The sequence below is a fragment of the Vicia villosa genome, linkage group LG6, assembly GCF_029867415.1.
Source record: "Vicia villosa cultivar HV-30 ecotype Madison, WI linkage group LG6, Vvil1.0, whole genome shotgun sequence".
Taxonomy (NCBI): Eukaryota; Viridiplantae; Streptophyta; class Magnoliopsida; order Fabales; family Fabaceae; genus Vicia; species Vicia villosa.
In genome coordinates, this window is record NC_081185.1 from 112,476,628 (window position 1) to 112,499,600 (window position 22,973).

The 22,973-nt window shown below is 36.4% G+C and overlaps 1 protein-coding gene across 1 annotated transcript; it reads right to left on the reverse strand.

Moving 5' to 3' along the window:
* Positions 1-16,576: 16,576 nt before the first annotated feature.
* LOC131614357 (uncharacterized) lies at positions 16,577-18,410 on the reverse strand. Its single transcript, XM_058885952.1, has 2 exons — positions 17,591-18,410; positions 16,577-17,520 (listed from the first exon to the last, which is right to left on the reverse strand). The coding sequence occupies exons 1-2, from the start codon at positions 18,408-18,410 to the stop codon at positions 16,577-16,579; spliced, it is 1,764 nt and encodes a 587-aa protein (XP_058741935.1).
* Between the last annotated feature and the right edge of the window lie 4,563 nt (positions 18,411-22,973).

Consider the following 22,973-nt stretch of genomic DNA (forward strand, 5'->3'; position numbering starts at 1 on the left):
ATGTTTACCAGGAAAAACAGGAATGGCATTCAGGAAATGTCCCGATCATCTGGACATCATTCCATCAGAAGGAAATCACCAAGAGAAACGCATTTCTCAGCAAATTCCTCAAAAAGATCTTCTCTTCAAAAGAAGTCTTATTCCCCAGCAGGTTTGTTCCAGATTACTATCTTCAGAAGGTGTGATCCCCGCACCCGGACTTGGTCAGATAGTGCATCGGAGGATTATGCATCTTCCTCATTCCCATTTGAAAGGGCATCAGAACTTCCAGTTACCTTTGGTTCCCCAAGCGGTAGTCAAAGATCCTTCAACGGGATACCCGGGTTCTCAAAGAATTTCCCCAGACGAGGGTACTCAAGCAAGACAAAAGATCATCAACGATCACAATACATTCATGTCCAGCTGACTAGCGGGAATTTATTTTTCCAATTAGAAGCTTGACATCACATTCATACATTCACATATTCATACATCACACATTCATACATTCATACATTCATACATCATACATCATACATCACACATCATACATCATGCATTATACGCATATTCATGCGCATATTCATGCACAACGTAACATGCATATTTCTCCGGGAATATCTCACATTTACATGCATCATAAACATTGCATATCGCTAACTTGATTTTTCAGGTAGGCAGATATCTTCAACAAAGATGTTCTCAATCACATGCCGTGTTCACCTGAATTCCATGAACGGTTCTCTCAGATATAATCAAGCCGAAGATTCATTCTGATCACTTACCAACTCAAAAACAAGCATCACAGATCAAAGTCGATACCTCAGACGGTTCCAGAACGATCTAGCATCACAGATCTAAAGCGATACCTCAGACGGTTCCAGAACGATCTAACGTTGCAGATCTAAAGCGATACCTCAGACGGTTCCAGAACGATCTAGCATCACAGATCTAAAGCGATACCTCAGACGGTTCCAGAACGATCTAACGTTGCAGATCTAAAGCGATGCCTCAGACGGTTCCAGAACGATCTAACATTGCAGATCTAAAGCGATACCTCAGACGGTTCCACGATGATCAACTTCCAAAATCTAAATCGGAAAAACTTTGGACAAGTTCCGTAACGATTATCTTCCAAGACTTAAAGCGGTAACCTTGGACGGTTCCGAAACAGTCAACACAAAGACTTTCAAATCCTTCATCAAGATATAATCAATGGATTCATTCTGATGAACAAACCCTCAACCCATTTACCAGGTGGCATCTGAAAGCCCATCTCAGGTAATGTTTCAATCTGCCAACAACATTTCGCAGACGACATTCAAATGCAACTTCCAACATCTCTTCTGATCAAGGTAAGTGCAAATTTTCAGGGCATCTAAATATTCAATCATCTTCTACCTTCAGATTTCAGACAATCTCTTCAGGTTTAAGAAGATTGAATAGGGGCAACTGTTATACCCCAAAATTTGCCCACATATTTTTCAAGAAAACTCCAATCTGAAAATTAAGGGTCTCATATAATCATGGATTTTTATTTTAACAAATATCCTGACATATGAAATACTTAGTTTTTAGAATTTTTCTTATACAGTGATTTGGCTTGCAGTTGAATTTATTCTTACGCAAACGCCAAATACTGTTTATTACTTCACACATGCTATTTATTTATTTACAGATAAATAGTACTGACACAATTGGTACAGAGTTAAATCTTTTTGCAGGCGCAGAATCAGGAAACTCAGACTGTACTTGTAACAAGTAGATTATTATTATCTTTTGTTTCCCACTAATTTTGGTACTATATTCCATTATTTTCAAAAATCTTTTCAAATCTCTTTTTCAAAAATCAAATCTCTCTTTTTCCAACACTATCATACACTTTCTTTCAAATCTTACTTCCACTCAAATTTTCCTTTTTGTACGGAATCACATCATTCCCCAACGTCTCTTTCCTTCTTTCCATTCTATAAATACCTCTCATTTCCTTCCATAAAATCTCACATCAAATTCCAACTCATCTTTCAAATTCCTACCTCATATCTATTTTCTCTTCTTCCCTAACAAGAATGGCAAAGTGGATAGAGACACTGTTCCTTACAGTCATCACCATTGCTACGGTGATCATGACTTTCTTCTGCCTGCATAGTCCTGAAGAGTGTGGACCTGCAATGGTTGCACTCCCAATCATCTACATGTTATTGTTCATAGCATGGGTCATTAATCGTCATTCTTAAAATTTGCCGTATTTCTTATTTCTTAAATGTACCGTTTATTCGTCGTACTGTTCAATATAATATGTGATATTTGTACTGTCAGTATTAAATGTTGTACTATTTGTCATAATATTGCTTAATTACTAAGATAATATTTTGTGTGTTTTCTGCCAGTCAAATATTCCTATTTCTGTGCATTAAATGATTTTCAGGGTTATTATCGGTAATTTTGCCCGCATACCGTAAATATTAGTTATTTATTATGTCTGTGTTTTTCTAACAAGTCAAGTAAATAAACTTTCATTTTTTTACATAAAACAAAAACAAAAAACAACAAAAAAAGAAAATTAACTTTGACTGTTGATTTTTCACTCTAACTGCTACATCAATACCTGAACGGTCAGTTGACAGCCAAACTGCTGGCAGTACAATTCTCAGTGTTTTGTACCATCAATCAAATCAATCTTTCACAATTCAAAATTCCAAGATTTTTGTTCTAGAAGTCTTCTGAATATCACGCGATTAGCAGAGACTCAACACTGCACAAAAATCAGGTACGCTTAACTGTCTCCTACACAAACAGTCCCTAATCAGGGTTTTTCTTGTTTTTACAGGAGCAACAAGTTTTTGAGAGCTCAAATGGATTTCATACACATCCATATATCTCAAAGTACCATCATACAAATTTTCAAACTTCAATTCACTCAGACGCACCGTCAGCAGCTCAAACAGTCAACAGACGACCCGTTTGACCAAAAAAGTCAACAGACAGTCAAAAATGAAATTTTTTGTCAAAGTCCATATTTTGTCAAAGGATTCATCATTTGATCATTGGATGATCATAATTCATCAAGGAAAGATCAAAAATCAACAAAACCCTAAGATTCAAAATTAGGGTTTTTGCCTGAAAAGTCAACTCAACTTTGACTGATCATAACTCTCTCATCCTTCATCCAAAAAATTCAAACCAAAGCTTGTTTTGAAGGAAATTCAATTATCTTTCAAATGCCATTGATCCCATGGTCATTGGATTCACCATTTGAAAAATATGATCAAAGACATTACAGGTCATTTTCAAAGTCAACAAAAAGACACTTTTTTCAAAAGGACACACAAGGAGCTTCAAAAATCATTTTGACATGAGACCAAAAGCATTGGTTAGAGGACTCTTTGAGGTTTCCAAAAAGTGCAAGATCTCCTTCATATGACAAAAATTGAAGGATTTAAACCTTGTTGAAGTTGGCTAAATTTTGGGAAAATACATGAAATCAACATTGCTCAAAAATGTATTTTTTCCAAATGGGGCCAAGTTTTCAGCATTCAAACATCATTTCCATGATGATATGGGCCTCCCACGACCAAGACTAAGCCCATACCTTTTTTTATCCATTTTTGCATGATTTTATCTTATTTTAAGATTAAAATTAAAAGGAAAATGCAAGGATAATGGATGGCTTAAATCTTAAGCATGACTCATCAAGGAATCTTCATTTTTCTGCAGAGAATTGAAGAGCAAGGCAAGAGAAGTAAAGGAGAAGAAGACTTGGTCAAATATTCAAGGATTTTTAATATTTAAAAATCAAACTTTCAACCAAGCAATCAATGCTCTTAGCTTCACTTCCAAGCAGCCCTTGGCCTATAAAAGAAGTGGAATACATCAACAACAAAGACACCCACGAAATATAGCAAGAGTATAGCAAGAAAACTCATCAAATTTCTCAAAATTTCCATACACTTTGTAATTTTCAAATTCAATATTCCAATCAATATCAATACAAACCAATCACTCCAATCATCTCCTGGGATCTAATATAGTAAGTTAAGATCATAATTCATGGTTACATGTACATAAAACTCATGCTTTAAAAAGTTACATATTCATGTATTTTTCTAATTTTCGAATCTCATAACTAAGCATGTTTTAACGCCAACTAACGCTTCTAACAAGTTGCTAAGATGGTTTAGGGAAGATTTGAACCCTTACATGCAAGTCTTAACGTGAGAATACACATGTGCCATTCTTGAGGTTCCAAATATGTGAACTTTCGAATCCCATGATGCAGGCGTTTTTAGCCAAAACTAATGCCACCATCGTGTTCAGGAGGTCATTTTAAGTCGACCTGGGTGCCCCTTGTTTTTGTTAATGACCATTTTTGTAGGTTTTTGAAAGCATGAGAATCTGAAGCAAAATCCGCAGGTAAAGTTGTAGGAAAATCCGCAGCAAATTCCATAGGTAAATTGAAGAAGATGATGAATAGTGATGAGGACCCTTTGACTGCACGCGTGGCCTGTCCTTGTCTTTCTATTCGCCAGTCAACTGAACGTGGGTCCCACGCTGGACTCTCAAAGTCAGCATGATCTCATGCTACACCTCTAATCACGTGTGCCATGTGACTCTAAATCTCAGCCCTTGATCTCCACTAAAAAATCAATCCAACGCATCAGACAAGCAGCCCTATACCATGGACTCTCAGATTAACCACACCTGATCAGTATCCTTTTATTTTCTATTTTTATTTTAATTTCTTTGCAAAATTAATTAAAAATAGTTTTACAATCCAAAAAATACACAAAAAATATTTTTAGACTTCTAAAATAATATATTATTTTCTGAAATAAAAATATTTTATTTTCCTTCAAAATTTCAATATTTTGCATAATTAATTAGTATATATTTATATATTTGCTTTTTAATTATTCTAACCAATCAAAAAATCATAAAAAAAATTGTTCTTTGTGTTAAATATTGTTTATATATTATAAACTAATTTTGTACATATTTTGAATAATTTTCTTTTTAAGTTTTAATTATTTGTATAATTATTTGTATAATTATGTATTTATTAGCTTAATCAATTTCCAATCAAATTTCAAAAATTCCAAAAAATTAGTTTTGTTTTAAAATTAATTAACACATATTTTTGTACATATTTTAAACTTAATTTCTAGGTTTAAATCTATTTTCATCTTTTTCTTCATTTTAATTTAATTAATCATGCATTAATTAATTAAAATCAAATCATAAAAAATCCAAAAGAACATGCCTTTTATTTTTCTTGCAATTTAAAATTCCTAGATAAATGTATAGGATGTCAAATTCATGTAAATAGGCTAGTTTACATTTCCCGCACAATCGATGTAATAGCGTAGATTTACTTTCCGCACTTTACATTTCCGCACTTTAATTTCCAGCAAATATAAACTGCGTGTATGTCAAAGATAAAATTGAACCGTTAGATCACTAACTTCAAAGATAAATATCTGAATCCAATCACAATCACACTTGCACCTCTTCAGGTAATCCCTTCTCATTCCTTTCAAAATCAAAGTCAAAATTCCACTGTTTTGAGTACAAAATCGAACCTTGCTTTTATATCCGGTGAAAGGATAGATTTTTAAAGGAAATAGGATAAAGACCTTACAACTCAGGGTAGACCTCCTAGTTTGCTTGCTCAAAATCAAAACAAACAAAATTCTCATACACTGTTGATTTTTCAAAACTTTCAAAAAAGACAATACTTTGTATACATCCAAACACGGGTTATTACAAAGTTAACGTTCTTTTCAAAACATCTTTCGAAAGATAAACAAGCATTTTGTATACATCCACACACGGATCATTACAAAATTCAATTTACAAAAGTATTTGAAACCACATATGAGCAATTTCAGAGCAATTGAAAAGTGATCGAAAAACAAGTGAGCTAAGCAAACTTAAGAGCCCATGGATAACCATGGATACAAAGGGTGCTAACACCTTCCCTTTGTATAACCTACCCCCTTACCCAGAATTTCTTAAAGGTCTTTTTTCTGTTTCTTTTATAAACCTTTCCTTAATTGGATAAAATAAAAGGTCGGTGGCGACTCTGTGAATTTTCAAAAAAATGCGAAAGCATTAAGCGACAAAAAAGAGTCAGTTCATGTATCTCTACAGATCAGAGGTATGGCCCGGTATTAAAAAAAAATCGGAGGTCCACAATCTGCTTAAAAGCTTCAATCAAGAGACACACACTCGTGCTTAAAAGCTTAGAGTGACAATTAACACAAACAACATATTCCAATGCAATCATCAAAGACAATTGCTTGGAGTACAAGAGACAGCTACTAAACTATGGTTCTTCACAATTAACAATCTTTCTCTCTGCGTTCCAAATTAGGATTGCAGACTTTTTATATGCAACTCTTGGGCCTTGGGCCTTTTTAAAAACAAATTAGGGTTAACCAAGTTAACCTAATTTACACACTATCTGGTTGTTACAGAATATGCTGTCAGCAAAATCTTCTGGACGAAATATTTAGCACACAATGAAAGGTTTCCTAAATTGTATATTGAGAGAAATCAGGAAATACAATCAATAAAATATAACAGCTTCTGCTGTCACACAAGGATGTCATGACATCGGTCATGACATTCACTACAAAACCTGTATTAGCTTAACACATATGCAGCCTGCATAACACACTATCAAACATGTCATGACATCAGTCAAGACATTAAATACTCAGGTATGTTCTGCCACAAATGCAGCCAACATGAAAAACATCTTCAATCTCCCCCTTTGGCAAATTTTTGGCTAAAACAACCTGTCACACCATATCAGAGAAACACTTGCAGTAGAAACAAAGCAAACAAAACACAATCAGAGCTAATACAGTACAGACAACATACATCACCAGTATGCACACAGTGCTCAAACAGATCAAAACCAACCACACCACAAGAGCAGCACAAGCACAAACAGATCACCAAAAAAATAAGCACATCAGATTTGTTGATCACACAACCACCATACTTGTTGTTCTGGGGTGACATTACTACTTCTCCCCCCTGTTTGGCCACAAAAGTTGCCAAAACAAACTACTGTCTTCTCCCAAAAATTCAAATAAGTTCAAACAAAACTTAAACTGAACTAAATCGAATAAAATGCAAACAAAGCTAAACGAAAGAAGGCAAAACAAAAAAAAACAAAAGAAAGAAACATAACTCCAGCTGCATTTACTGTCCGGAGTCAGACCCACTTGAGGTGCCTGCATAACTTCCTTTCTCAGAGCCATCAGTAGGACTGGTACTCTCTTCTTCCACATCTTCTTCAGGTTCTACTTCTTTCTCTTGTTCATCTTCTGTTAGAACAAGAATTGTTCTGATCAATAATCTTAGTTTTGATGATAACAATGTATATGAATTTTGCTCAAGATAATGTGGTACTCTAATCCTATGCAATTTCCTTTTCAGGAAATATATAAAGAGTATGCACAAATCAGCGCTAAGAAGCTTTGACTCAGAAGGTTCAGTATGCAACTTCAGCACATGGTCTGGCAAGACATCAGAAGATGGTCAAGCAGAATCAGAACATGGTCTATTAGAAGCATCAGAAGAACTTGAGTTCAGAAGAAGAAGCACTGAAGTCATGGAATCACGCTCAGAAGCATATCAAGATTAGAAGATCAGAAGATGCTCTGCACCAAGCTGTTTGCACTCTGATGATATTCAACGTAGTATTTACAAAGAACAAATCAGAATCAAGTACTAGATGGCAAGCTACGCTGACTGACAAAAGGAACGTTAGAAGCTATTAACTGCAACGTCAGTAGTCACAGCAAACGCAAGGCTCGAGGTAGTTGACAAAAGAGTGAAACATTAAATGCAATGCTGTACGGAATACGCAAAGCATTAAATGCTCCCAACGGTCATCTTCTCAAAACGCCTATAAATATGAAGTTCTGATGAGAAGCAAGGTTACGAATTTTGGACGCACTTTGAACGAATTCTGAACTATCTCTGATACTATCTTGCTGTTCACTTCAAAAGCTATCAAACTTCATCTTCAACCTCACTACATTACTGTTGTAATACTTTAGTGAGTCTAAGCTTAAATCTGTAAGAGAAATATCACAGTTTGTGATTATCGCTTTTAAGAAGCAATTGTAATACTCTTAGAATTTGTTTACATTAAATTGTAAAGGACTAGAGTGATCGGGTTGTGATCAGTATACTCTAGAGAAGTCTTAGAAGGTCTCTAAGCAGTTGTTCCTAGAGTGATCAAGTTGTGATCAGAAGACTCTAGAAGACTTAGAAGTTGTCTAAGTGGAAAACCATTGTAATCTCGTGTGATTAGTGGATTAAATCCTCAGTTGAGGTAAATCACCTTGTATAGGGTGGACTGGAGTAGTTTAGTTAACAACGAACCAGGATAAAAATACTTGTGCAAATTATTTTTATCTTACGAGTTTTTGAAACTACACTTATTCAAACCCCCCCTTTCTAAGTGTTTTTCTATCCTTCAATTGGCATCAGAGCGTCGGTTCTAAGGTGCAAGCACTTAACCGTGTTTAGAAAAGATTCAGGAAGAGAAAAACGCTTCAGTAAAAGATGGCTGGTGAAATTCCAACAAATACATCTGCATCTACATCTGGCTCTGCTGAGCAATACAATGGTAACAATGGTTATACTAGACCACCAGTATTTGATGGTGAAAACTTTGAATACTGGAAAGATAAACTGGAAAGTTACTTTCTTGGTCTAGATGGTGAATTATGGGATCTTCTGATGGATGGTTACAAACATCCAGTGAAAGCCAGTGGCGTAAGGCTTACAAGGCAAGAAATGGATGATGATCAGAAGAAGCTTTTCAAGAAACATCATAAATGTAGGAATGTTTTGCTGAATGCTATCTCTCATGCTGAGTATGAGAACATATCTAACAGGGAAACTGCCCATGATATATATGAGTCATTGAAAATGACCCATGAGGGAAATGCTCAAGTCAAGGAGACTAAAGCCCTTGCTCTAATCCAGAAAGAAGCCTTCAAGATGGAGGATGATGAAGATATTGAGAAGATGTTCTCAAGATTTCAAACTCTAACTGCTGGTTTGAGAGTTCTGGATAAAGGCTACACCAAGGCTGATCATGTAAAGAAGATCATCAGAAGCTTGCCCAGAAGATGGGGCCCAATGGTGACTGCATTCAAGATTGCGAAGAATCTGAATGAAGTTTCTTTGGAAGAGCTGATCAGTGCCCTGAGGAGTCATGAGATTGAACTTGACGCAAATGAACCTCAGAAGAAAGGTAAGTCTATTGCATTAAAATCTAATTTTAAAAAATGCACTAACGCTTTTCAGGCTGAAGAAGAAGATTCTGAAGAATCAGAATCAGAAGAAGAAGAAGATGAACTGTCCATGATTTCCAGAAGAGTCAATCAACTCTGGAAAAGCAAGCAAAGGAGGTTCAGGAGCTTCAAAAGCTCAAAGAAGCCTGAAAGAGGAGAATCTTCTAGAGGCAGAAGAAATGACAAGAAAAAGGTCGTGTGCTATGAATGCAATGAGCCAGGACACTTCAAAAGTGAGTGCCCAAAACTTCAGAAGGAAAATCCCAAGAAGAAATTTCATAAGAAGAAAGGTCTTATGGCAACATGGGATGATTCAGAATCAGAATCAAACTCTGAAGATGAGCAGGCAAATCTGGCACTAATGGCCACAATGGATGACGGATCAGAAACTTCATCAGAATCAGATTCTAAAGAGGTATTTTCTGAACTATCTAGAGAAGAGTTAGTTTCCAGTCTAACAGAACTTCTGGAATTCAAGTCTCAGATTAGTATCAAATACAAGAAGCTGAAAAAGCTATTTGAATTTGAAACTAAGAAGCTTGAAGTGGAGAATTCTGAACTGAAGGAAAAAGTTTTAAATTTATCCAAAAATACTGGATCTCCTTCTGTCTCTGAAAAATCTACTCCAAGTCTGAACAATATTCTGAAAGAATATGACTTAAGTTTCAGAAAGTTTTTATCTAGAAGTATTGGCAGAAGTCAACTTGCTTCTATGATATATGCTGTGTCAGGAAACAAAAGAGCTGGCATTGGTTATGAGGGTGAAATCCCATACAAGCTTGAATCTGTGGATGATATGAAAATATCATACAAGCCTCTGTATAACCAATTTAAATTTGGCCACTCCCATGATATTAGGCACACATCACATGCTCAAAGCTTTCACATAACACACACCAAGAAGCATGTGACAAAACCTAAGAAATATCATGGAACTCAGAACATAAACTATCATTCTGTTCCTCCTATTTCATATAATGCTAAACCCAAGTTCAATCAGAACTTGAGGAAAACTAACAAGAAAGGACCCAAGAAGATGTGGGTACCTAAGGAAAAGATTATTCCTATTGCAGATATCCTTGGCTGCAAAGAAGGAAAAGCACAACATGTCATGGTACCTGGACTCTGGATGCCCGCGACACATGACAGGAAGAAGGTCTATGTTCCAAGACCTGGTGCTTAAATCTGCTGGAGAAGTGAAGTTTGGAGGAGATCAGAAGGGCAAAATTATTGGCTCAGGAACTATAAAGTCTGGTAACTCTCCTTCTATTTCTAATGTTCTTCTAGTAGATGGATTAGCTCATAACTTATTGTCCATAAGTCAATTAAGTGACAATGGTTATGACATAATCTTTAATCAAAAGTCTTGCAAGGCTGTAAGTCAGAAGGATGGCTCAATCCTATTTACAGGCAAGAGAAAGAACAACATTTATAAGACAGATCTTCAGGATCTTAAGAATCAGAAGGTGACTTGTCTTATGTCTGTTTCTGAAGAGCAATGGGTCTGGCACAGAAGATTAGGACATGCTAGTTTGAGAAAGATTTCTTAGATTAACAAACTAAATCTTGTCAGAGGACTCCCTAATCTGAAATACAAATCAGATGCTCTTTGTGAAGCATGTCAGAAGGGCAAGTTCTCCAAACCTGCATTCAAGTCTAAGAATGTTGTCTCTTCCTCAAGGCCGTTAGAACTTTTGCACATTGATCTGTTTGGCCCAGTCAAAACAGCATCTGTCAAAGGGAAGAAATATGGATTAGTCATCGTTGATGATTATAGCCGCTGGACATGGGTAAAGTTCTTGAAACACAAGGATGAGTCTCATTCAGTGTTCTTTGAATTCTGCACTCAGACCCAAACTGAGAAGGAGTGTAAAATCATAAAGGTCAGAAGTGATCATGGTGGTGAATTTGAGAACAAATTCTTTGAGGAGTTCTTCAAAGAAAATGGTATTGCCCATGATTTCTCTTGTCCTAGAACTCCACAACAAAATGGAGTTGTAGAACGAAAGAATAGGACTCTACAAGAAATGGCCAGAACCATGATCAACGAAACCAATATGGCTAAGCACTTCTGGGCAGAAGCAATAAACACTGCATGTTATATTCAGAATAGAATCTCTATAAGACCTATTCTAAATAAGACTCCTTATGAATTGTGGAAGAACAGAAAGCCCAACATTTCATATTTTCATCCTTTTGGATGTGTTTGTTTTATTCTGAACACTAAAGATCATCTTGGTAAGTTTGATTCTAAGGCACAAAAGTGTTTCGTTCTTGGATATTCTTAACGCTCTAAAGGCTACAGAGTATACAATACTGAAACATTGGTTGTAGAAGAATCAATCAATATCAGGTTTGATGATAAGCTTGGTCTTGAAAAGCCAAAGCAGTTTGAAAATTTTGCAGATATTGATATTGATATCTCAGAAGTTGAAGAACCAAGAAGAAAAGTTTCAGAAGCTGAAAACCAAAGCAGCAAAGAATCAGAAGATCAAGTTGCTGCATCCTTGGAAAATCTGAGAATTTCTGAAGAACCAACTATCAGAAGATCATCTAGACTCACATCTGCTCACTCAGAAGATGTCATTATTGGAAAGAAAGATGATCCTATCAGAACAAGAGCATTCCTCAAGAACAATGATGAATGTCAGTTAGGCCTGGTTTCTCTGATCGAGCCAACTTCTGTTGATTAAGCTCTAGAAGATACAGACTGGATAATTGCCATGCAAGAAGAGTTAAATCAGTTTACAAGGAATGATGTTTGGGATCTTGTTCCAAGACCTAAAGGATTCAATATTATAGGAACAAAATGGGTTTTCAGAAACAAGCTGAGTGAGAAAAATGAAGTGGTAAGAAACAAAGCCAGACTGGTGGCTCAGGGTTATAGTCAGCAAGAAGGTATTGACTATACAGAAACCTTTGCACCAGTGGCCAGGTTAGAATCTATTCGTCTATTAATTTCTTTTGCCACTCAACACAACATCACTCTTTATCAGATGGATGTTAAGAGTGCCTTCTTAAATGGTTACATAGATGAAGAAGTTTATGTCCATCAACCTCCTGGTTTTGAAGACTCCATGTCTCCAAATCATGTTTTTAAATTAAAGAAATCATTATACGGATTGAAACGAGCTCCTAGAGCTTGGTATGAACGTTTGAGTTCTTTCCTTCTGGAAAATGGTTTCACTAGAGGAAAAGTGGACACTACTCTCTTCTGTAAAACATTTAAAAAGGATATTTTAATTTGTCAAATATATGTTGATGATATTATCTTTGGAACATCTAATGCTACACTTGGAAAGGAGTTTGCTGAGTCTATGCAGGCTGAGTTTGAGATGAGCATGATGGGTGAACTCAAGTATTTCCTTGGGATTCAAATCAATCAAACATCAGAAGGAACGTATGTTCATCAAACCAAGTATGTGAAAGAACTTCTGAAGAAGTTTAATCTTTCTGACTGCAAAGAAGCCAAAACTCCTATGCATCCAACATGCATACTAGGTAAGGATGAGGTAAGTAAGAAGGTAGATCAAAAGTTGTACAGAGGTATGATTGGATCTCTTCTATATTTAACTGCTTCTAGACCTGACATTCTGTTCAGTGTTTGTTTGTGTGCTAGATTCCAATCAGATCCTAGAGAATCTCACTTAACTGCTGTTAAGAGAATTCTAAGGTATTTGAAAGGTACTACTAATGTTGGTTTAGTCTACAGATTATCTGAAGAATACAACTTAGTATGATTCTGTGATGCTGACTATGCTGGAGATAGAATTGAAAGGAAGAGTACTTCTGGAAGTTGTCAATTTCTTGGAAGTCACCTAATCTCCTGGTACAGCAAGAAGCAAGCAACCATTGCTCTTTCAACAACAGAAGCAGAATATGTTGCTGCTGCTGGTTGTAGCACACAAATGCTCTGGATGAAAAGTCAGTTAGAAGATTATCAAATATTTGAGAATAACATTCCTATCTTCTGTGATAATACTTCTGCTATATGTTTATCTAAGAATCCTATCTTACATTCAAAAGCTAAACACATTGAGATTAAACATCATTTCATAAGGGACTATGTTCAGAAGGGTGTTTTATCTTTAAACTTTGTGGATACAGACCATCAGTGGGCTGATATCTTTACAAAACCCCTGGCTGAAGATAGGTTTAAGTTCATTCTGAAGAATATCAGTATGGATTTATGCCCAGAATGAGAAGATGAGAAAATCTTATGTATGGCTATCTTCTGGAATGAGATTGGATTAATGTTTTATAAGAAGTTCTGATCTTAAATCAAATTAGAAGTAGTGACTCGTTTATTTCTAACGTTTCATTGTCTAAGTTGATTCAAAATATCTTTTAAAGTAAATACAGCTGTATCTAGCTTTCCAGATGGTAACACGTGTCTACCCTATTTGGACAAGCATGCGTGCAGTTGAGGAGGCGCCTTTCCTAGGTAACTGTTCTATCACTTCATTTGTCATAGTTTCTCTCTCCTCTTGTCACGTAACATTAAATGCCATTCATCATTTCCTTTACTTTCTTTTTCGTTTTATATCTTGTCAAACGTTTCCCTTCCCTAGAACGTTTCCTTCCCCACGTTTCCTTCCCCAAATATCGGGGATCGCTGACTTTGATTTCAAGACAGATCTCTCAAGATTCCATGAAGTCTCAAGTCAGATCTCTTCTGTGATGCTGTTATCAACATTTATCCAAAGGAAGAAGACTTTCTTGAGATACTGGATGAAGTTAAGGATCATGTTCTTGACTTCTATGTTAAGAGAAAGCCCCGTTTGCGACATTAGCTCTCTTTCTGTGAACTGTCTCTCACTTCCTCCTTGAATTCATGCATCTCTCCTACAGTGGAGGTTCTAGTCTGGACAGGCTTATGACCAGGCTAGGGTTGTAGTCCTTGTGTCCTTGTAGTTTTCTTTGCTTATTGCACTTGTGTATTCAGCATACTTCTTTTGTAATTCTGTTGGTTTAATCAATAAAAAGCTTTTTCTGCATAATTCTTGTACTTCTGCTTATTTTATCAATGACTATTTGTTTCTCTTTCCATTTGTCCTGTGGTTACATATGAATCTTTTACATCCTTTTTGATGTTATGACAAAAAGGGGGAGAAATAGTGATAAATGATTTGATTTATATTAGCAGTTGCTGGGAAGAAAGCCCCCACATTACTAACAGAAGCTGCAAGCTTCATATGTTTCTAAGTTGTTTTGCAGGATTGAAAGCTCAACATTAGAAGCAAAATCATGAGGAATCGCAAATTCTGTAAAAGGAATATGCTCATGGAAACTGAAGCAAGCTGAGTGCTATGAAGCTTCAGAATCAGAAGTAGGAAGAAAGAAGTGTGATGATATTCTGATAGAATATGCATTAACTTATTTTCTGTCCTTAACATGTTCTGATAATCCTATATCTTATCATATATAATCTGATGCATTGTGTATGTTCTGATATATATATATGTGATAAGTTATGATTTATTCATGCTACAACTTTTGTTGTGGAGTTTGTTCTGTAACATTTCAGAATGTAGAAGATGCTCTGATGATGCTCAAGTACATTCAACAATGTTCTGATACAATCTAGCATGGATTAATTCAAGAAGAAATTCAAGCTCTGAAGCTGTCCGTTGGAAGCAAGAATCAGAATCTGTGAATGTTCCGAGGATCAAAGAAATTCAAGTTCTGAAGTTGTCCGCTGGAAGCAAGAATCAGAAGCTGTGAATGTTCCGAGGATCAAAGAAATTCAAGTTCTGAAGTTGTCCGATGGAAGCAGGAATCAGAAGCTGTGAATGTTCTGAGGATCTAAAGAAATTCAATGTTCTGAAGCTGTCCTATGGAAGCAGAAATCAGAAGCAGTGAATGTTCTGAAGTTCAAGCATATGTGAACGTCTCTACTGAAATACTCAGGGAAGTCTTTTATTTATAAAATTCTTCTAGTATTAATTTCAGGGGGAGATTATTCATCTCAGGGGGAGATTGTTAATCTCAGGGGGAGACACATTCACATTATGTTTATATGCTTATGCTATAACTGTGTAATTGTCTTTTGCCGTCTGTTATTCTGATTGCAAATTCATATCATTTATATATGTTTTTGTCATCATCAAAAAGGGGGAGATTGTTAGAACAAGAATTGTTCTGATCAATAATCTTAGTTTTGATGATAACAATGTATATGAATTTTGCTCAAGATAATGTGGTACTCTAATCCTATGCAATTTCCTTTTCAGGAAATATATAAAGAGTATGCACAAATCAGCGCTAAGAAGCTTTGACTCAGAAGGTTCAGTATGCAACTTCAGCACATGGTCTAGCAAGACATCAGAAGATGGTCAAGCAGAATCAGAACATGGTCTATTAGAAGCATCAGAAGAACTTGAGTTCAGAAGCAGAAGCACTGAAGTCATGGAATCACGCTCAGAAGCATATCAAGATTAGAAGATCAGAAGATGCTCTGCACCAAGCTGTTTGCACTCTGATGATATTCAACGTAGTATTTACAAAGAACAAATCAGAATCAAGTACTAGATGGCAAGCTACGCTGACTGACAAAAGGAACGTTAGAAGCTATTAACTGCAACGTCAGTAGTCACAGCAAACGCAAGGCTCGAGGTAGTTGACAAAAGAGTGAAACATTAAATGCAATGCTGTACGGAATACGCAAAGCATTAAATGCTCCCAACGGTCATCTTCTCAAAACGCCTATAAATATGAAGTTCTGATGAGAAGCAAGGTTACGAATTTTGGACGCACTTTGAACGAATTCTGAACTATCTCTGATACTATCTTGCTGTTCACTTCAAAAGCTATCAAACTTCATCTTCAACCTCACTACATTACTGTTGTAATACTTTAGTGAGTCTAAGCTTAAATCTGTAAGAGAAATATCACAGTTTGTGATTATCGCTTTTAAGAAGAAATTGTAATACTCTTAGAATTTGTTTACATTAAATTGTAAAGGACTAGAGTGATCGGGTTGTGATCAGTATACTCTAGAGAAGTCTTAGAAGGTCTCTAAGCAGTTGTTCCTAGAGTGATCAAGTTGTGATCAGAAGACTCTAGAAGACTTAGAAGTTGTCTAAGTGGAAAGCCATTGTAATCTCGTGTGATTAGTGGATTAAATCCTCAGTTGAGGTAAATCACCTTGTATAGGGTGGACTGGAGTAGTTTAGTTAACAACGAACCAGGATAAAAATACTTGTGCAAATTATTTTTATCTTACGAGTTTTTGAAACTACACTTATTCAAACCCCCCCTTTCTAAGTGTTTTTCTATCCTTCATCTTCATCTTCCATCTTTACAGCATCTGAAAATTCCTTATTCTCATCCATTTCCAGAGTGCTTATCATCTTTTCAAGGGATATCTTCCTAGCTTCCAGCTCTTTGCAGGTCTCTTTTAACATTGCTATGACTTCTGCTTTGCTGGCTGATGCTCTAGACGTGGATGTTTCAGCCGATGTCATGACAATGTCTGGAACATGCGTATCCTGAAACAATTTATAGTGGAAAGCCAATGGGCTTTCTCTTTTGCATACTACATCATGCTCATTGAGAATGTTGGGATACTGAGTCAGAATTATGCCACACAGGAGGGATGGAAAGGCAATTGTACCCTTAACACCGAAGGTTCCAGCATGCTTCATAGTTTGATCGAAAATATATGTTCCATAGTCAAACTTTGCCTTTGCTCCTACAACATACAGAAATCTGCCAAGAACAGTTGAAATAGTGGACTTGTGATTCGTTGGTACCCAATTAGCTGCTCCTATCTTGTGAAGCATTGCATACTTGATGCTCAGTTTACTTGCAGTTAGTTTCTCTTTTAGGGGCCAGCTATTTACCTGCTTGGTTGTGATCACTTGACAAGCTTTGTTGTCTCTCACAAACACCTTTCTAAAGTCCACACTCCTGTTGTTTCCACAATCTTCAGATAGGTTCACCACAAATTCTTTGACCAGCTTCTCATAACACTTGGGAAGATTGCAAACAGTCTTCAATAGTCTAGCTTCCTGAATTAGCGCTAAGACTTCCTTGTTCTCAAGAGCATTTGGAGTCAATTCCCTTTCAATATCCAGTCTCTTTTGGAGCACATATTTCCACCTACTGGCACTAGAGGCATAGCGGAATGACACATTATCAATAGGAACTTCATGAATACTTGCAGCAAGCTTGCTGGTTGTAGGCTTCTTCCTTGATGGAATGTCAGGAACATCCACTTTAACATCAGACTCAGATTCAACAATTTCCCACTCCTTTCTTTTCTTTGGATGGACCAACCCCTGTACTCTTTGCCACAACTTTGCTCTTGATAGGACCAGCAGAAGTACTCTTCTTCTTGACGAAGTCTTTGACAGGGCTTTTCACTTGTGCACTTTTTTTAGGGGACCTTTGGGAAACAACTTTGCCTTTTCTTCTAGTCATTATCCTGTTGGCTACACTTGGATTTAGGGAGGCAGGCAACTCGTTGTCAGAATACTCATCTAAGTCTACCACATTGGTACCTGTTTCAGTATTGACCTTAGTGTGCTCATTATCTTCGATGTCATTGACGTCCTCAGTAACATTGGTATTCTCAGCAATTCCTTGTCCATCCTTGTTGATCTCCTCTTCTGCTGGGTCACAACCAGAAGTGTGAGCAACTTCAGCCTTACTAGTGTTCTTGATGGGATCAGGCATTATGGTTTGAAGAGGGACAAATATCCCAGGCACTTGATGATTTTCCTTCAGAATGTGTGTAACAATCCTGGTAATTGCTTTATCGACATATCTGGTTCCTTCTTTAGTAAGTTCCTCTATGGTATTAGATGAAGAAGGTTTGGTGCCCTTGTTACGAATACCCTCCTTGTGTCGTTTTGCATGTGCCGTTTTAGACTTTGTGGCCTTTACTTCGTCACTGGTAATCGTCCTTAAAGGTACAACCTTCAGAATCCTATTAGGGTTAGAGGGCTCTTCCGGTGTTGCTGAGTCAGATACGGGAAATGCATCACACGATTGCTGAGACATACTGAAACTCCTTGAGACAGAACTTGTGTCACGCTTGTGAAAAGAATCTGAGCAGTTCAACCTTAATAAGTAGCAAGAAGAACCAACAGGTATGTTTGCCATTTGTAGAAGAATAGGAGAGCAAGGGAGCTTTATATGCACACTGAGTGAGGGAAGTTTCAAATCGTGGATATTTAAAAAGCCCAAAAAGTATTCCCCCACATAGGTTAATTGCTATAATATGTTTTGGTTACAAATACCTAACATACCCTTTACCTTCACAATGTCTTCAGATGTTGTTAAAACATTCTCTATGACATTACTTACAAATAGAATTTTAGACTCATTGCTCACATTTGACTTATCTAGTTTTCTTTCCCAATCAGTAATGTCTATCATAAGTCTTACTCTTTCTTCTAGCAGGAATCTGTTGATACTTTTGTACTCCCTTACTTTTGCACGCAGTTTCTCATTCATTAGACAAGTGTAATACGGTGGGAGAACTGACTTTTTAAATGTGCGGATAGCAAGAGTCGCCACCGACTTTTATTTTATCCAATAAGAAAGGCTAAAAGAACAGAAAAAGACCTTTTAAAAGACTTTGAGTTCGGGGGGTAAGTTATACAAAGGGAAGGTGTAAGCACCCTTTGTATCCATTGTTATCCATGGGCTCTTAATTGCTTAGCTCACTTTTGTTTTCAAAAATGTTTGAAGTGTCGTGTGTGAATAGTAAAAAAACTTTGTTAAAGACTTTAGCTTGTAAATAAGTATAGCCTTGTTTTGAAAGTATTTTGTAAGAAAGAGTGTGAAAAAGGAGATTGGAATTTTGAATTTGAATTTGAATAGAGCAAGCAATCAGGAGCACCTACCCTAAGTTAGAAAAATCGTTCTTTTAGCTTTTCGGTTCGAAAAGGCTATCCATACCATAAGAGGGTAGGAAGTCCTTTCATTGGATGTAAAGGGTCATCGAGAAAAGTATCGTTCGACATAAAACTGTCCCTACCATATAGATGGTAGGTAGTCTTAGGGAATGATATAATAGTCATTTTAGGCAACATGCGAGGATACCTTAGCAATGGGGACAATCATCATTTACAAGGCAACATCGAGGGACAAAATTGATGATGATAATGAACTGAGGGCAACATTTGTTTTGCTTAGGTATCCTCAGAATCGAGGGACTTGACTATTTTCACAAATTAAGGCAACAGGCAACAGGAAACAAGAGAGGTAACCCTAAAGGTGTGTCTGTGTCACAATCACGTGATTCAATTCGATTATATTATCTTGTAATTAGTGATCTAAGTTATTTAACAGGCTTGCACTCCCTAGGATTACTAACCACAACAATTAATATTATGGCGAAATAAAAGGGCAGAAAACGTAAATTCCTATGCTATTACAATAAACACCTGTGGGCAGAAAAACAAAGGCAGGAAAATAAAAAAGTAAACCCTAAGCTATTAGAAGGCCTCGGGGCAGTTACAATAATTGATAATAGCAAGCAATAGTAATGTGAATAAAATAAAACCCAAAATTATAAATAATAAGGCAGAATTAAAATAAATAAAGCAAAACTTGAGAAATAAGGGGTTAGTGCATAAAACAAAAAAAGGTTTGTATAAAAAGCCTAAACCTACAGTTTAATGGACAATACCTACCTATTGTGAAATTTTAGGGTTAAGGGAGAACAGTGATTAATAGTCATGATGAAAAATAGTTATCCAAAAAATAAAATCAGGGTTACAAAGCCTAAAAATAAAATTAGCCCAACATTAGTGATTAAAAGTTCGCCTAATAACTTAATTTGACTAAAATATCCTAAGTCTAAAAATTAAATTATTAATCTAAACTAAATTAATTAATCTAATTAAAACCTAAATTAAAATTATTTAAAAAAAACCTAATTTAAGTTATTATGAAAAAATGTTTTTTAGAAAAGTTATAATTTAATATAAAATAAAACAAATAAATATAAAATAAAAAGCAAAGTAGGAACCCCGATTTGGATTGAGTGCAGCATGAATCAAAGAATTCGCAAAAAATATAGCATTATTAATCCTCGGGATCGAACCCAGGTCATCATAAAAACAAGCTCCTCTTCTTTGCCAATTGTACCGCGTGTTGTTAGTCATCAATGTGGCACACGTGATAAACTAAATACGAAACAAAATCTTAAATGGATCAGTCAACCCAAAACATCAACGTGGGGCCCAGACGTGCGCGCATGATCCATGTCGCACGCTCGCGAAAAATGAGAATAGAGTTGCCACTAATATATTTATCCCATAAGGGAAAGGAATATCAGAAAACCTAACAAAGGAATAAGAACAAGGTCTCACGACCAGAGAATCTAGGTACGGGAGTCAGTTACGCGAGGGGAAGGTATTAACACCACTCGCGCCCATCGTACTCGATGGTATCCACCTATGTTTGTTTCGATCTAAAGGGTGTGTACTATGTCTATGTCTATATGCGAATGAATGCAAAATGTAGGGAAAATAAAGAATTGTACTCGCACGGGCCCTACCCCGCTGCCTACGTATCCTTTTCAGGAATCAGAGTTACCGTAGCTCGGCTCAAGATTTTCTGTTTGTTTTTGTGTTTTTTAGTTGGGCAGAGTTAACGTTCGCGCTCTTGCATAAGGGGTCGCCTACGATGCGATCGAGCGGAAATAACAATGCCCTTAGGAAGAAGAAAAGGAGAGATTGGTTTGTGTCTTTTAGGGTAATTCCATGGTGACAAAACCCATTACAAGGCTTCGCATCACTTCCTTACTTTGTTTTAAATCTGACCATTTATTAGGTATTTTTGATGTTCTTGGTTGGTGTTTTTTACGGGAGTTTGTTTGTGACTTAGATCATACCAAAAAGAGTTTTTTTGAATATTTAGAGAACGCACATCGCGGCCTACGCCACAATCGTTTCTCTAAATAGCGACTGAGAAATACACCGAGGCCTCACACCTCAATCATTTCTTTTCCGCTAAGTAAAAAAGAAATACAAAAAGAAGTCCTTTTTTGTGAATATTTAGAGAATGCACATCGAGGCCTACGCCACAATCGTTTCTCTAAATAACGGTTAAGAAATACACCGAGGCCTCGCACCTCAATCATTTCTTTTCCGCTAAGTAGAAAAGAACATACATCGGGGCCTACGCCCCAATCATTTCTTTCCTACTATGAAAAATAGTAGCGGTATGATCATTGTCGGTATTTATTAAGTATTTTAAAAGTTGAAAAGAAAAAAGAATGGAAGGAGGGAACTATTTCTAAACTCTAATCTAAGTTGTCTATACAAGGGAATTCTACATCTAATGGAATCGATATAAATTGCATAAACGCATCAAAAATAATAGACAAAAACTATACGATTCATCAAGGAACATATAAAGCAAACAAAAGGGATTCAATCAAAATTCTATCCAAAATTATTTACAAAAAGAATCAAAGCAAAAAGATACAAATACACTATGAAAAAATGATTTATTAAATGCATTGAAAACAATTAAAAAAATCGACAAAAATTATGACAATTATTTACACATTCTAAAATACCTAAAAACAAATTTTTATGTATTTTATACTTGAGCTAAAAAGGAATTATGAAGCAGAAATTAAAAGAAAACAAAATTAAAGTAAAATTGAAATCTACACAGGTGGGGGTGTATTGGCAGCTTTCTAAATGAACTAAAATTCAGTTAACAGTGAAATGGGCCAGGAAACTGGGGGTGGAGACAGCATGGGCGCGTAGAGGCCCAGTCTAGAACATGGTGGTGCATTAGCGATTAGGAGATGTGATCTAAAAAAAAGACAAGGCCCATGCACGTGGCCCGGATCACACTTCACTCATTCAGCCTTTATTCATTTGTTTTTTTTTCATGTGGAATATTCTGTGAATTTAAATGTAACGTGACAAGATTCTCTACTATGGAAATCAATTGGTGCACTAATCACTTAAATGAGATAAGACAAAGAAATAACTTCTGGACAAATCACATCATGCCAAGTCATATTCTCAATCATTTGAACGAGACGAAACATAATAAAAGTTGGAGACGGCACCAATACATGCTTGCCACGTAAGCTGGCCGTAAGAAAGAACAAAACAAACTCAGACGCCGGAGTTCACCTCCGGTCGTCTTCTCCGGCTGCGAGGGTCACCGGAGTTCAAGAAAATTTCCAGAAAACACAAACTTTCACACCATCTCGATCGGTTTTTCGCGTAGAACACAGATCTAAGCTCGCTTTCCTCTAAAACCATCTCTAAGGCACAAACCGTGGCCATATCTAAAGCCCTAGTATGAACAACGTCTATGGAAGTGCGACGTAACAATGTCAAAACAACCACCACACAACGTAGCATTAATATACCTTATTCAAACGTTCAAACAATCATCATTATAGGCAGAAACGATAACACATCCCAAAGATCCAAAAACTATCACGCAAACACATCACATATTCATAAGAGAATGTGAGCTTAGTCTAGGATCCCTAACATGCTGAGAGAAAATCAAGAAAGCTTACCTGTTGAATCTTTGTAAGAAATGTGTGAAAGAAAGCTCCGCGATCTTACTCCTTGCTCTTGATCCCAATGACGCTTGCTATGAAGCTGATGAAGAAACTCTGAGAAATGAACTCAAGGTCTTGGGAACTTGGTGAGGTTGATGGTGATGATGCTCTAT

What these genes read in the sequence shown, in the direction of transcription:
- LOC131614357 (XM_058885952.1), bottom strand. Translation starts at nt 18,410, where the DNA reads ATGGCAAACATACCTGTTGGTTCTTCTTGCTACTTATTAAGGTTGAAC. An exon ending in GAGCAAAGTTGTGGCAAAGA is followed by an intron (nt 17,521 to 17,590) that starts GTACAGGGGTTG and finishes CTGATGTTAAAG; the next exon opens with TGGATGTTCCTGACATTCCA.